Below are 13,949 nucleotides of genomic sequence, written 5' to 3'. Positions count from 1 at the left end.
AAAGTTACAAACCTGAGAGATGATTTGTGACACACCAAGCTAAACCCTATTTCAAGTAACAATTTACCATGTGATTATATAACCAGCACACAAGTCCTTCTATCCAAAAATGCTCTCATACTATACAGCAAAAACACAAACCAAGCTCTTCTGTCACATCAGAAAGATCTTCCATATCGGGCACGGTGGCCAGGCAACTTAAAGAGGTGACGATGGCAACTCCCTGGCAGAGCCAGATGGAGCAATTCTTAGGCTTGTGCTTCAGGCACAACACCTTCCCTTACCAATGGCTAGGATGACTCCATGGAGGAGACAAAATAGAGCTGCCATTCCCTGTAAGGTCTGCCACTACAATCCTGCATCTCCTTTAAACTAATTACTCAAAACCTGTCCCACATCATCGTTAATCAAGCTGTTGACTAACGTTGAGCAATGCTTACCAGCTGCTTCAGCAAAAAGGGCAGGATATCTTCAAGAGCTTGATGTCCAATTGTTGAGTGCAACTGTTCAAATGTTTTAGCTGCAGCCTCTCGGACTTCTTCCAGAGGGTCACAGAGAGCTTTTCTCACTGTAGGAACTAGGGACTCGGAGAAAAGCAGAACCTAAAGACGTAGAGATAACATTACTGAATGTCTAAAGTACAACAGACTCACGCATCTCAGTAAATGAGCTAAGAAGCAGAATTTACACAACTGAAACTAAACTGCAGTTTGCTTGAAATATCTAAGAAAAGCAGGACTAATCCACACAAATAGTTGCAGTGAAAGTCAGAACTGTGCACTGCTTTTAATTTACCAACAGATACAAATACATACACTTTCCTGAACAGCAACTCAATTAGTTACAAGCCCTGAACTCAGTCCATAGAACAAGTCTGGCACTTGCTGTATTATTCTGTCTCAACTGCAACACCTGCATCTTAACATAGATATCTATGAAACTGGAGATTTCACCTTCCACATTTAACTTACCGCATCCCTGCTGGTAGATTTCATTATCTCACTCAACCCAATGCAGACTCCTTGCCGCTCATCACTCTTGTCTGACCTCAGTCCATCTTCCAGAATAGGAATAATTTCAGGAAGGATCTTCTCTCCTAACTTTCGGACCAGATCTCCTAATGTTCGTGCTGCAACCTGTCCCCAAAAATTTATTAATTAACTATTTTCCTGTTTTATAAAACTTAAGAAGGTGAACTGTGAGCAAATATTAACTTTTGACCATAAACTACTGTTCACAGTATAGACAGAGTAGTAGAATGGAAACACTGCTATTATAAGCAACCATAGCAAAACGGTTTTAACTCAGATATGCTCAGAACAGTTACATTAACGACAGCTTTGGGAGTGATTTACAGAAAATAATTATCTTGTGTTCTTCAGGAATTAGTTTATATGGTCACCTGCAGTAACAGGAAGGCGTTACTCAATTTCTCACCGTTCGCTTATCTGCACAAGTACTGGCCAAGAATTTCAGCAGAAGACCAAAGAGAGTTGGCAAAATTTCACGTAGTGTGCGAGGAGTGTTTGAGACAACAATCTTCCAGACGTGTAAGGAGGCCTGTCGCACCACCAGCTGGGTGTCAGAGCGGCCCATGTACAGCCCTGCCAGTACCCTGTTCCTCCTCTCCACACCAAGAGCATTAATAATAGCCTGAAAAGGAATAGCACAAAATGGTATTATCCACTCCTGAAACTTAGAAAAAGAACAAAATAAGCAATTATTCTTTCTGGCAGGCTTTCCATGCTGATTTAAAAATGAAAATAATAAAAAAATAAAGGCAGAACAAAGAAAAAAAGCTTTACCTTGTTTGACTGGGCTGTTCCAAAGTTGTCATCCTCTGAGGCAGTTTCTGTGGTCATTTTTCCAGTGACTCCCGAGATATGGAATAGAAGATCTCCCAGGAGCTGAACTGAGCTAAACCTGGCAACAGGAGCAAGTCAAGTGTTATAAACAGAGTATTCAGGTGGTACCTGTCCAAATATGACAGTACATCAAATACAGACATGAGCAAAACGCAAGGCAAAGAGCCAGGTCAGCGCGGAAACGCTGCATGGGCTGCTACGTAAGATCAGTCTGCCTACATGACTGAGAAGCAGCAAGCTGAAGAGAAACAATGAATTCCCAACTGGAAGAGGCTGAGAGAATTCCTGTATCAAAGCAATGAATCAGGGAATAGCCTGGACTCTAAAAGGGACAAGATATTGCCCACTATCTGTCTCAACCTAAAAGACATTCACCTGGGATAAGTGTACTCAGCTGACACAAGCCTTTACTACAACTAATTTGTGAGCAATTGGTATCAGCTGTGAGCACTCCACTGCACATTTCCATACACAAGAGAATAATAACTTACTCAGCATTTTGAAACATGAAAAACAATATATGAGGCATAAATATTGCCACATCAACTGCCTTGGAAATACTTTTCAGAGTCACCACCAGAATTAATAACCTAGTAGGAACGCTTTGCAGGTACCAGGAAACCTGATCCACAGCTGGCAGGGCTTCTCAGCCTCAGTGCTATAAGGCATCATATTCAAATCAACAAGCAAAAAGAAACACTTGCTTTTGCTTTTCAGGAGGTCTCTGTATTTGCTTGAGGAACAACAGAGTCTAAATCACACCAGTTTTTGAACCATGGAAGAGAAATGTCTGTGGATAAGAGGGCTGTCCCTTACCTTATCCTCCACAAGTCATCAAACAGGCCATCCTCCAGCTGTGGCAGGAGAAGCGCGATGGCAGTCTCGGCGTACATACTTATGATTCTCTGGCCAGCGCGCAGGGCAGTGTCCCGCACAAACTCGTTCTCATCTGCCAGTGCCTGAACAGGGAGAGGAAAAGTGCCTGTGAAAGCTGGAGGTTTTTTCAGCACAATATGCAAGACCACAGGAGGAAAACAAATCTATGTTTTTTTTCTCAGCCATGAAAAGTAAATGAATTGCAGAGCTGTGAATGCACAAAGGCGATTTGCAGAAATCACTAGTCACTACCAACAAAAGACAGCAAGCAAATAACTTGTAAGAAGAAATAATTTACTTTTTTTTTTTTTCTACAGTCCAGCAATGCTGGACAAGTCTCTGCACATCCCACAATTACTGTAAATGATGCTTAAAATATTCTGGAGGCTTCTTTTTATCCTCTAATAAATAAAACACTTCAGGCCTCTGCTACATACCTTAAGGATACAAGGAATGATGGGACCAACATAGGGAGTGAACTTGTCTCCAAAGGTAATTGGCAGGTAGTTGAACATCATGATATAACCATCTCGTACATGTGGAGCAATATCCACTTTACTGGCAGTAGCTACAATCTCTGGCATAAGTTTCTCCAGCTTTTCCACCCCCAAACCAGCCATAACTTCAGCCAGGCCTGGGAAAAAAAGCAGGGAACATAGCTGATAAACACAAGCAAATCTGATCTAACAGGAGAAAGTCTGAGCTCAGTACTCAGACACCACAGCTGTCCTCACCTTGAGCAGCACCAGATCGATCCACTGAGCTCTGCTCATATGTCAGTGTCTCCATCAGCCATGGCAACAAATCCTCAAAGCATGATTCTCCCATCCCCTTCACCATGGCTCCCAGTGCCTTCGCGGACACTGTACGCACCTAACAGAGAAGAGGAACGGAGATTTGCAAAATATTCAGTCAAAGTTACTAAGGGAGATGGGTCAGACTGATTACAGACCTACAGAAGACCAGGACAAAGTCTAACCTAATGCACTGAAAGACTATATTTGTACAACAGACTTACTTCAGGTACAGGATCCAAGAGAGATGCCTTCAGTCCAGGAGTCACACTGGGTAGGTAAGGAGCCAGATCCTGAAATAAAGAGTTCAAAGAGTAAGAACTAGATTCAAAACAAGAAAGAAACCCCAGTCACCTTCATGTAAAGGGCATTCAGCCCCTTAGTGATCATCCATAACATCCCGAGAGTTTAATCAGCTGCTTTCACAATCCTGCAAATAAGCACACTGAATTGTTCTTTAAGTCCAAGAAACACCAGTTCCATGCAAACCACTTGAAACCTTTTTGATGCTCATCCATTACCTAGCACTTTGTATCCAAGGAAAATCCAACACTTAACATTTACACAAGGTATAAAGGTAGAGATTATCAGCACAAAAATTAAACACAGATCTTTAGCCTACAGTGAGGTTCCACAAATACTTTTCAAAGAAACTCTGGATCCTCTTGTAAGCAGCTGATCTGCGTTTCACTGGTACTACTTGTGCTTGTTTGTTTGTTCAGGCATTTCTTATATGGTAAAAATTACAAGACCTTTTTGCAGGGATAAATCTGATGATAACTAGATGACCAAAGTACAAAGCTGACAGTCTTAGAGCGCCTGCGAATTGTTACTGTCTTTATAGCCATTATCTGTTCATTTACATACATTTAATTAAAGAAGCCATGTGGATTCTAATATCGTCTACTTTTACAGCAAAATCCCAAAATCAAAAATTCTCTCTAGTGCTTGCTCTGTCATCTCCTACTCAGTAAATACTGCATGCAGCTCCAGAGCTTTTTTAGCACCATACCTTCTGGTCAGTCAGGGAGTACATGTTCCCAATGATCTGGGCAGCCATTTTCCTGGTGTCTGTGGAACGATCTTGGAAAGCTCTCTGAACAATTGGCATGATCAGTGCTAAGGATGGAGCATCAATGAAATGGACAAATTTGGTATCCAGGAGAGTTTGCAGACACTTCTGGGTCTTCCTGGAGGGGTCAGTGAGAGCATCCAACAGAACAGGAGTGATTGCTGAACATTTTTAAAAAGGAGAGGAAAGATTTTATTTGTACATAAAACAAAAACGCATGTCAGGGTGAGCTGGTGTTCTCTCATGGGATGTTTTAGATCCTTCTAAAGCAACTAGCAGCACAGGAACATAGAAAACCCTATTAACATTAGCTGATGAAATGGAAAAGAGCATTCAATAAGCCTTGAAATAGACAGCTGCTGCTAAGCTTTCATGTTATACTTTTCTACAAGTAGTTTAATTTCTAGAAAAGTTTGGATTTAATCTTAAATGCAGTGAACATAAACCTTAGTATTATAAACCATGGTCATGTCAAGACCACTCTTAGGTGTTAGAGATGCAGACAGTTCTTACCCAGGATCTCTGGATTCCTGATGACAGACCCAATCTGCCTGAGAGCTTGCTGACCTGCGTTCTGCACCTTCACATGAGAATCTGTCAGCACTTCAGTAAGTTTTGGCACAATATTGGGTAAGCAGGAAGAGAGCTGTTTGGGAGCACAGTACGCCATAGCTCCCAGAAGTTCCACTGATCCTGTGCATGAATTACACAAAAAGAAAGAAAAGGAAAAATTAAAAAGGACAAAACACAAAACAATACAGAGCATTAAGAAGAGATGTGAGAAGATGATCACATTTACCTCAGACTCAAATGTCCAAGTGATATGACCGGTCAGAGAACACACAGAATGGCTGAAATGCATTAAGCCACTCCATGCCACTTTAAGACAATAAAAACTATTTTGAGTTGTACCAGGGAAAAGAAGGGAGTGGGGAGAACTTCCAAATTCTGGAGTACTAGAGAGATGAGGGGTAAAAAGTGTCCCTTGAATCTACTAGGGAGGGGGAAGAAGTTGCTCAAATGTGTCAGGAAACTCATTTATATCTCAAAAGCTGTAAGTTCCACAGTCATCTTATGAGACAATAAACCCTCACAGCCATCTGTAGGGATCAAGGAATAAACAAGGGGAATGACAGCGAAGGGAACTGTGAGTTACTCTCAATCATGTCAGTCAGATATTGGTCCATACCAGCTTTGGTTCTCCAAGATTCCTCTTCTAGTGCTGCAAGAAGTGATGGCAAAACCAGCTTCACTCCATGAGTACTCAAGTTGCTCATCACGGCCTTGGCACAGTCATCTGCAGCCTCCAAGGAGAAGAGGACACTTACAAGCTGTGTCACAACACATGTTTTTTCCCTCCTCAGAGACTCAATGAGAACAAAGCCTTCATGTAAAATAGCATCTACATACAATGATGCAGCTAGCCAAGTAGCTCCCAATTAATGGCCAATGAACTAAGATGCTTTCATTTATTAAGAAGATCAAATAATATTAGTCTCTCTCTCAAAAGAGAGATCCACCTTCTCCATTTGCCTAGTTACAAACAGCATTCATATCCATTCCATGTTGGTTTTCCCTTAACACTCTGTTCTCAGAAATTTAAAGCATCTTACCTCTCGCACGTACTGGTTCCCATCTCCAAAACAAAGCAGCAAGTGAGGTAGCACATGAACCACGTAGGGCTCAAAGAGCTTTCCAAGCATGCTGCAGAGCATCTCAAAGGCAAACAGGGCCCCTAAAAAAAACCCAAAGACGACAATCAGAGGAAAATACAACTTAATGTAAAAGGGATGGAAGGAGAAGATAGAATTTGCCAAATATCTGTAGAATTTCTCCAAAAGTACCAAATCTGAAAGCTTCTTGCACTTGTGGCTAGTGCTGTGATAGGGAAACCTGGTCTCAGAAAGGACAACAAGAAGCCCAGTAGCATTAAAAATATGTAACAGTCCTCTGAGTCGTAGCTTAGGTAAGCAGAAATAAGGACAGGAAACATGCAGCAGCAAAAGGAACATGCAGGCTGTGAAAGCCCCTCTGGACCAGCTGTAACATTCAGAATATGTAGAGAGACATGCAACAGATAGACGCTGCCCATGTCCTTGTCTGCAAACTTTAGTAAAATAAATGTAGATAGAGCAAGCACAGGGGTCCAGATATCATTGATCTGACCACAGTGGTAGTAGATACAAGAGACGCTGGAAGTATTTGGAGGGAAAAGCTTTTGTCCCTTACCCTCACGTCGACGGAAGTTCTTCTTGTCCTGGATAGCATCAGTCAGTGTGGTCATCATCTCCTGCTGCTTGAGAGAGAGGATGCCAAGGCCTTTCACCAGGCCTGCCAGTCCATAAGCTGCACCTTTGCGCTCGGCGTACTTATCAGACTCCAAAAGCAGCTGCATTAACTTCTGTATCATTCCCCCTGCATCCTCCTTAATTGCAGGCACCAGAGGAGGTAAACAGCTTGCCACTGACTCTTGGACCTGTGAAACAATCCACCAGCTATCAGATCACCAATAGAACTTCCCCCTAGACTGCATCCCAATGACAGCTTTCTGTCACCAGAGCCATTTTTAATCTCTGACATCCCTAAAAGTATCACAGTGTTAACTTGCCTCTGCATGGAACACGACAGGTCCTCTAAGGAGACACCTACCTGCTGAGATGGTGTGGACAAGGCTGCTATCAGTTTGCCAACAATTGGTTTCACTTTAGGGTCATTCTTGTCCAGATGTTTTGCCAGTGAACCCATCAGAATGACCACACTCTGCCTGACAGCATCATAACTGGCATCATTAGGAGCATTTTTCAGGAATTCTTCAAACACTGGCAAGAGAGAGTTAACATTGTCCTGAAAAACAAAACCACAGAACTTGCCACTAGAGTCCACTCAGAATGAGATTTGCTATGCTCAGTGGACTTGTTTGTTCTTCTCTGAGCCAAAGTGAACAATCACACTGTATTTACAGTTCATTTCATGTGTCACATCACATAAAACCTTGTGCCATCCCGATAGGCAGCAAATATTTCCTGCTAGAGAGAAGTTAGCTCTTAAAAATTAGATGCCCCAGACCTGGCAGCACAATGTTCTGCCAAAAGCAGTGCAAGCTACTAGGCAAGACTGTGAGCCTAAACATCAGTGCCTGCTCTTTTGCTTGCTCCATTTCCAAAGGGAGAACTGAAAGATAAAACAAACTTCATGCTGCTTTTCTAAGAAACAGAAGGAAAGAATTAATAATATGAAAATACTCCAATTGTTTTGGGCTTAACAGGAATGAAGAGGGCTGTCCAGAAGAGGTGACTTGCACGTAGGAGGAAATCAGAAGCTGAGCAATTTACACCCTGCACACCTCCCCCATCTAACACTGCTAGCAGAAGGGCTAGCAGTGAGGAGAAGGATGGTCCTCAATTCTCGGCATCACTTCAGTTGTTTTCAGGTTAATTAAGCCAACAATCAGCAAGCTTTCACGTTTTGCTTTGCATGAGGCCTGAAAGGGAAATCTCACTTTCCCAGGATTAAAAGATCTGTGGTCTGATTTCACTTCTATTACATTAGCTTTATACCATTTTAACTCCAGTTAATTCAGCACTATTTCTTTTTTATTGCAAAGACAGGGAAAAACTACACTCTTAGTCAACATTAGTCACTAACAGAACAACTTCAAATACACAAAAATTCTTGCTACATTAAAGTTTTAACTATTATAAATAACAGCAACCTCTAAGAAAAAAAAAATATAAAAAATTCTGGGCTCCACCACAGTACCAACATTCTCATCCCACTTTTTTCCACTGCTAGAAAGAAGCATTCAGACTTACTTTGCCATGAGTGTTGAGCGTTGAAAGAGCTGCATCTAACATGCACTTCCTGACCTCAGGACTGCGATCGTTCAGGGCATCCGGCACAAAAAACTGAAAGAGAGGCTTCACCTGAGAACTGTCCAGATGCTGTGAGAGTTTGTTGAGGGCCAAAGCTATGCCACACCTGTAAAGATGATGAGTTTGTGAGCTTACTGACTTTTGACAGAATTTGCTTGAGGTAACAATCACATTTGCTATAGATACTGATAATCTTGTATAGATAATATTGTATATTATAGATATTGAGAAAGAGAACACCACAAATCCAAAGAGCTTCAGTGTCCAACCTATGTGCATTTCATTACACAGCTCCATGATGCAGGTTCCCAAAAGGACAACAATCCTTCAGCCATAAAATGACTTTTATCCTGATTAAGCATATCAGGCCTGATAGCCTATCAGCATATCCTGATTAAGCATATCAGATACTTAGGCCAACAGACATCAGGATCATTGAAACACAGCAGCTTTACAAGGTACATCAGCACCAAAGAACAGATTAGCTTAAAACAGGTAGTGAACAAGATGATCCCCAATTAAACCTGAATAGGGCACACAAGTAGACAAAAAGTAATTATCCAAACTGGAATTTGTCCAGTTCATTAAGGATCACGCTGCTGCTCTTGAAACAATCAATTGCCCATACAGAGGTAGGAATACAGTAAGATAAGACAAAAATCAGTCTGAGAGGGAAAGAAGCTGTTCTTATCAGAAGCACACAGAGAAGACAGCACCCAATATTTTGATGGAACCGAGAGCATTTCAGTTTGGCCTGCCCAGCCTGTGTAAGGGGCACAAAGATTCTCTACCAGAAGGAAGCATAAAACCAGCGAGTCAATATAACTGCATATATTTTCTTCCTTTAACATTCCTTTGTTTTTTCCACTGCCTGAACTTCTAAATAAAAATCTGGAACACGTCATTTGGATGCACAGGAAGGGATGAGATCAATCCGAAGATGACTGTACCTTGCTTCCCACTGGTCAGGTGGTGATTCAGAAATCACTCGTCCCAGAGCATCCAAAACTGGAGGTGGCCTCTGCAAGGCAAAAGCATTTCATCAGAATGCCTTTTCCAAGGACACAAACACAGAGAATACTGTCAGCCATACCTGCAATGCCATTTTATAATAGAATCATAGAATGGTTTGGGTTGGAAGGGACCTTAAAGCTCATCCAGTTCCAACCCCCCTGCCATCAGCAGGGACACCTTCCACTAGACCAGGTTGCTCAAAGCCTCATCCAACCTGGCCTTAAACACTTCCAGGGAGGGGGCATCTACAACTTCCTTGTTGTGGAAGGAAGTTCACACTTCCACACTCCACACCTGTTCAGTGTCTGACCACCCTCACAGTGAAAAACTTCTTCCTAATATCTCATCTAAACCTCCCCTCTTCCAGTTTAAACCCATTTCCCCTTGTTTTGTCATTAACTGCCCTTATGAAAAGTCCCTCCCCAGCTTTCTTGTAGCCCCTTCAGGTACTGGGAGGCCGCTATAAGATCTCCCTGGAGCCTTCTCTTCTCCAGGCTGAACAGCCCCAACTCTAATACTGCAGAGACATATGAGACCGCTCACAGAAGAGAAGAGTAGGGTTAAAAAAAACCCAACCCAACCCAAAAATAAGCAGAGAGCTAGCTCAGGCCCAGAAAGAATTAGACTGACCCTGCTCTGCCAGCCTTCCTGTATCACCTAAGGCATATCTTCCACCTGTACAATGGTGCCATTGCTGGCTGATAACTTGAGGATCAAGACATTAAGGCCTGTGATAAGCAAACACACAGCAACAGTAGGCTCTGTGCACATCCTCAAGACAGACAAAAGGAAAAATTATTAATAAAAGATATAAAATACAGCACAAGCCTGTGCCTGTCAACCCCTCAGGACTTACGTAGAGCTTCTCCTGGTAAATCTCTGTAAGTTTATTCATGACCTCTGCCGCCTGGTTTCGATATTGAGCTACAGCTCTGGAAAGAGCTTCAGCACCTGCTTGTCGCACTGCCTCTTCATGGTAGATGACATCTTTGATCAGCAGAGAACAGAGATCAGGCTGCAGCTCCAGACCCATGGACTCCCACAACCTGCAGCACACACCAAGAGGTAATGGATCACCCTTCAGCAAGAGAAGCCACTGCTACATGCGAATATCAGGGTGACTTAAAGCTGCCCTTCACCTGTGGGAAGCAAAGCCCCTGCCAGTGGAGCTCCACAAGGCGAGTGGAAGAGAGGTCCCCCTACAATCCAATCAGCCAGGAAGAACCCTTACCTCTCTGACAACTTCTGAATCTCATCTTCCACGTCAAATTTTACTACCCAAAGGCGACGCAACAGATTCAGTCCATTCTTTTCATCGCTGTCTGGGGTTGGTAGAACCATCTGTAGCTCCATCAGTCCCTGAATTAGTTTACAGGAGAATCAGTGCAAGGATCTGATTTTAGAAACAGATACTTTAAAGCACTTCAAACCTTCGCCCAGTCAATCTCTCAGTGGCTGGAACTGTTAACATTCATGTTTGCTTGTGCAGCACACTGCCAGTGATGATCAAGGACTTCCTGTTGCTAAAAGGCAAGATGGTGAAACTCAAGACTAGCGCTTCCTATACAGGTTGCAGAGAGGCAACTTCACACTAGGTTGTGCTCTGGTGTCTACAATCTTTTCTGCTTCTAAGTTCAGAGAAGCCAGCTCAGCTCAGCTAAGCTGAAATTTGTTCCATGGCAAAGAAAACAAAGCATCCTTGTTTTTCAGTTTCTTTTTTTATGTTCAGAAGCAACTAAGCCTGAAGCTTTCCAAAAACACTGGGCCCAATACAGACATAGCAATTTTTTCACAGCTTCTCTAAGACTAAGCTCTGTGCAATCATAAGCAGAAGGTGTTAAGTTGACCTAATTACACCTGTTTTAACAAAAGAAAAGTGTGGGTAGACCCAGAATATCCTTTTTGCAAGATAAATCTAGCACAAAGAAGATGGAACTTTGAGCATTATTATTCAGTAGTTACTGCCTCCTCCTGCAGACATGCTGCCCAAAGGCTGGCATCACAGCTAAAGCCTCTCTTCATCAGTGTTGGAGAAAATTCACCTCTTAAAACATTAAGGAATTCAGTATGACCCTGAATGATTCCCACCTACCCTGAGAGCTGCATCTCGAACATTCATGCATGGAGACTGCAGGGCCTGAAGTAACACATCGATCTCCTCCTGTTCTGCATAGGCACAGCCGTCCTCCCCGCTGCTGCTTGTGCACAGGGCAGTTAGTGCATTGGAAGCCAAAACCTAAAATGCCATGAGGAAGCATTAAAGACTCCGCTGCTGCCTTCTGCTCCTGTGCATCTGGTCAAAGCAAGCACAGGGTGGGGCTTGAGCACTATCACAAGAGAAGAAACTCTCAAAAGAACACTGACAAGGGTCCAGGACAAAAACAATAACTGTTGAGTTCATTCCAACCCTTTGCCTTCTTGTTATTGACCTTTCTGCCATCCAGGGAGCTGCTACTGAACTTCTTTGACAGAGCAAGGCCTTAGGAAAGAAGTAAAATGCTACCTGTGGAACACTGAAGAACATGTTTGGTGCAATAAAACCCAAAGGAAAAAGGATACAGACACTTTATCCCAAGAAGAATACCATAAACAGAGGTGAAAATTGGTAATGTACCAACCACCAGGCTCAGAGACTTAAACCAGGTGGGTGTATTGCCCTCAGTTAGATGCTAATGAAACTCAGGCAGAATCCTGACTGTGGTTATGAAGCCAAGGACTCACCTGTAGCCGTGGAGAACCTGTTCCTATCACCCGAGTCAGCAGAACCAGCATGTCCCTCCGGGGCAGCAGCTCTGGGCCATTCTGAAAGGTTGGGGGGAGAAAAGGGGGAAAGAGGGGAAAAAAAAGCTTTATGTCTTGTGACTCCAAGTACTTTGCCTGTGTATGACACTCCTTATAAAAATCACAATCAAAACCTAGGGGTGGACACCTACCCAAAACCTGTGACAGAAAACAGTCTTACACTGTTAACTTTAACTTGTAGAATTAATCTGGCTTGCCCAGTTTACACATTAGCTGTTTTATCCCATGGCTCATCCGAACAGCTGTTGAAGGAGGTCATCTGATCCCCACAGCTCACTTACCTCATCCACCAGCAAAGCCTGGCTGTTTGCTGATGACCTCAGCTGAGCATGGACTGTAAGGATCTGCAAAATCTTGACCAGAAACTCCTCTTTGTCTTCACTGTCATGAGGTATCTCAGTCATAACAGTCTTCAGGAGGGGAAAGACTAAGGAAAACGCTGGAGCTGATAATGGGGCAGCACCTGCAAAAAGGAAGAACAATCCTGTCAGCACAGCTGATCCTCTCACGTCTTTGTTTTATAATATTGACTGGTGCAAAGTGTACACTTTGGTGGTGCACAATAGATGTGGCCAGCTTCAGCCTTATGTACAAACATGCCAAGTGACCCTAAGGATTTCTGTACCCCAGAAACACCTGCTCTAAAGGACACTGTCTTGTGTGTACCTGGACTTACTCCACATAGACAAAGTTTAGCCTGTTCAAGGCAGCGCACGCAGCCAGCCCCTTGTTTAGCCTCTACCACTTTGTCACTTCACTTAATAGCAGGAACAGTATGGCTCCAACAGTGACATTTGACATTTCAGTGTTAGGTTAATGGTTGGACTTGATCTTATGGGTCTTTTCCAACCTAAATGATTCTACTTAATGTTGTTGTTGCTCACTACACCAATGAGCTGGCTTTAATTAAAGCCACATTAGGATTCCAAATTACTTCCAATGCTTCAACAGTGCGAATATACACACTGTAAATGAAATCGAAACAATTCAACGGATTAAAGTAGACAGACAGGCAAAACTGAGGTTTTGTCTACGTTGGAAATACTTGTGGACGGGGGGGATGGAACACAAAATCAAATCCATTACATAACCAAAGTTAAAATAAAATCTATTATTTAAAGGCCATTAAGTTTGTGTGTACACTCTGAGAATTAAAATTAATTAATTAAAAAAATTAATTAATTTTAAAAAAATTAATTAAACAAACAAACAAACAGGTCAATTTTATTTCTGAGCAGGAGGATCCACACAGGGATCTGATACAATTTAACTAATTCACTTTTAAAGTTCATTTGTCCCAAAGTAGGGGCTCATTTCCCAGCTATATTCCCTTTTAACACTTCCTACCAACCCAGCTAACCTGTCATTCCAGTCTTGAGCTGGCTTCTCAAGAATGAGGCTCCACTAATTCTGACACAAGTCTCAGCTCCCCTCCTACTTTCAAAAAAATTAAAGCTTTTGGATTCCTGTTGTTAGAGATTTTGATCCTTGCTTCTCACGGGGGTTTGGCTATGGGACATAACAAATGCTTCTTCCAGTCCTCCAGTTAGTCCAGTTAAACCTCGAGCACTAGATGTCTAGGCAAAAGGTTTCCTTGCTACACCCTCTCTGTGCTGTCAGAGAACACTGGATTTTAAATTTCTAAGATGCAGAT

General features: G+C 42.6%; 1 protein-coding gene across 1 annotated transcript in view; it reads right to left on the bottom strand.

The window, feature by feature from the left end:
* Positions 1-13,949, bottom strand: part of GCN1 (GCN1 activator of EIF2AK4) — a gene marked incomplete at its 5' end in the record, with an annotated part of 40,216 nt that overhangs the window by 10,353 nt on the left and 15,914 nt on the right. Inside the window, 21 exons of the mRNA XM_029083628.1 lie at positions 441-602; positions 972-1,136; positions 1,438-1,653; positions 1,806-1,923; positions 2,682-2,824; positions 3,179-3,375; positions 3,476-3,614; positions 3,760-3,828; positions 4,548-4,768; positions 5,121-5,300; positions 5,797-5,911; positions 6,221-6,342; positions 6,837-7,083; positions 7,257-7,451; positions 8,420-8,585; positions 9,430-9,500; positions 10,350-10,539; positions 10,725-10,852; positions 11,586-11,729; positions 12,215-12,295; positions 12,577-12,758. Of these exons, the coding sequence (XP_028939461.1) occupies positions 441-602; positions 972-1,136; positions 1,438-1,653; positions 1,806-1,923; positions 2,682-2,824; positions 3,179-3,375; positions 3,476-3,614; positions 3,760-3,828; positions 4,548-4,768; positions 5,121-5,300; positions 5,797-5,911; positions 6,221-6,342; positions 6,837-7,083; positions 7,257-7,451; positions 8,420-8,585; positions 9,430-9,500; positions 10,350-10,539; positions 10,725-10,852; positions 11,586-11,729; positions 12,215-12,295; positions 12,577-12,758 (3,251 nt within the window). The remainder of the gene's footprint in view (positions 1-440; positions 603-971; positions 1,137-1,437; positions 1,654-1,805; positions 1,924-2,681; positions 2,825-3,178; positions 3,376-3,475; positions 3,615-3,759; positions 3,829-4,547; positions 4,769-5,120; positions 5,301-5,796; positions 5,912-6,220; positions 6,343-6,836; positions 7,084-7,256; positions 7,452-8,419; positions 8,586-9,429; positions 9,501-10,349; positions 10,540-10,724; positions 10,853-11,585; positions 11,730-12,214; positions 12,296-12,576; positions 12,759-13,949) is intronic.

Source organism: Antrostomus carolinensis, unplaced genomic scaffold (genome assembly GCF_000700745.2).
Source record: "Antrostomus carolinensis isolate BGI_N321 unplaced genomic scaffold, ASM70074v2 scaffold1802, whole genome shotgun sequence".
Lineage (NCBI taxonomy): Eukaryota > Metazoa > Chordata > Aves > Caprimulgiformes > Caprimulgidae > Antrostomus > Antrostomus carolinensis.
Note: the sequence above shows the minus strand (reverse complement) of the source record. Positions and strands in the feature narration are given on the sequence as shown.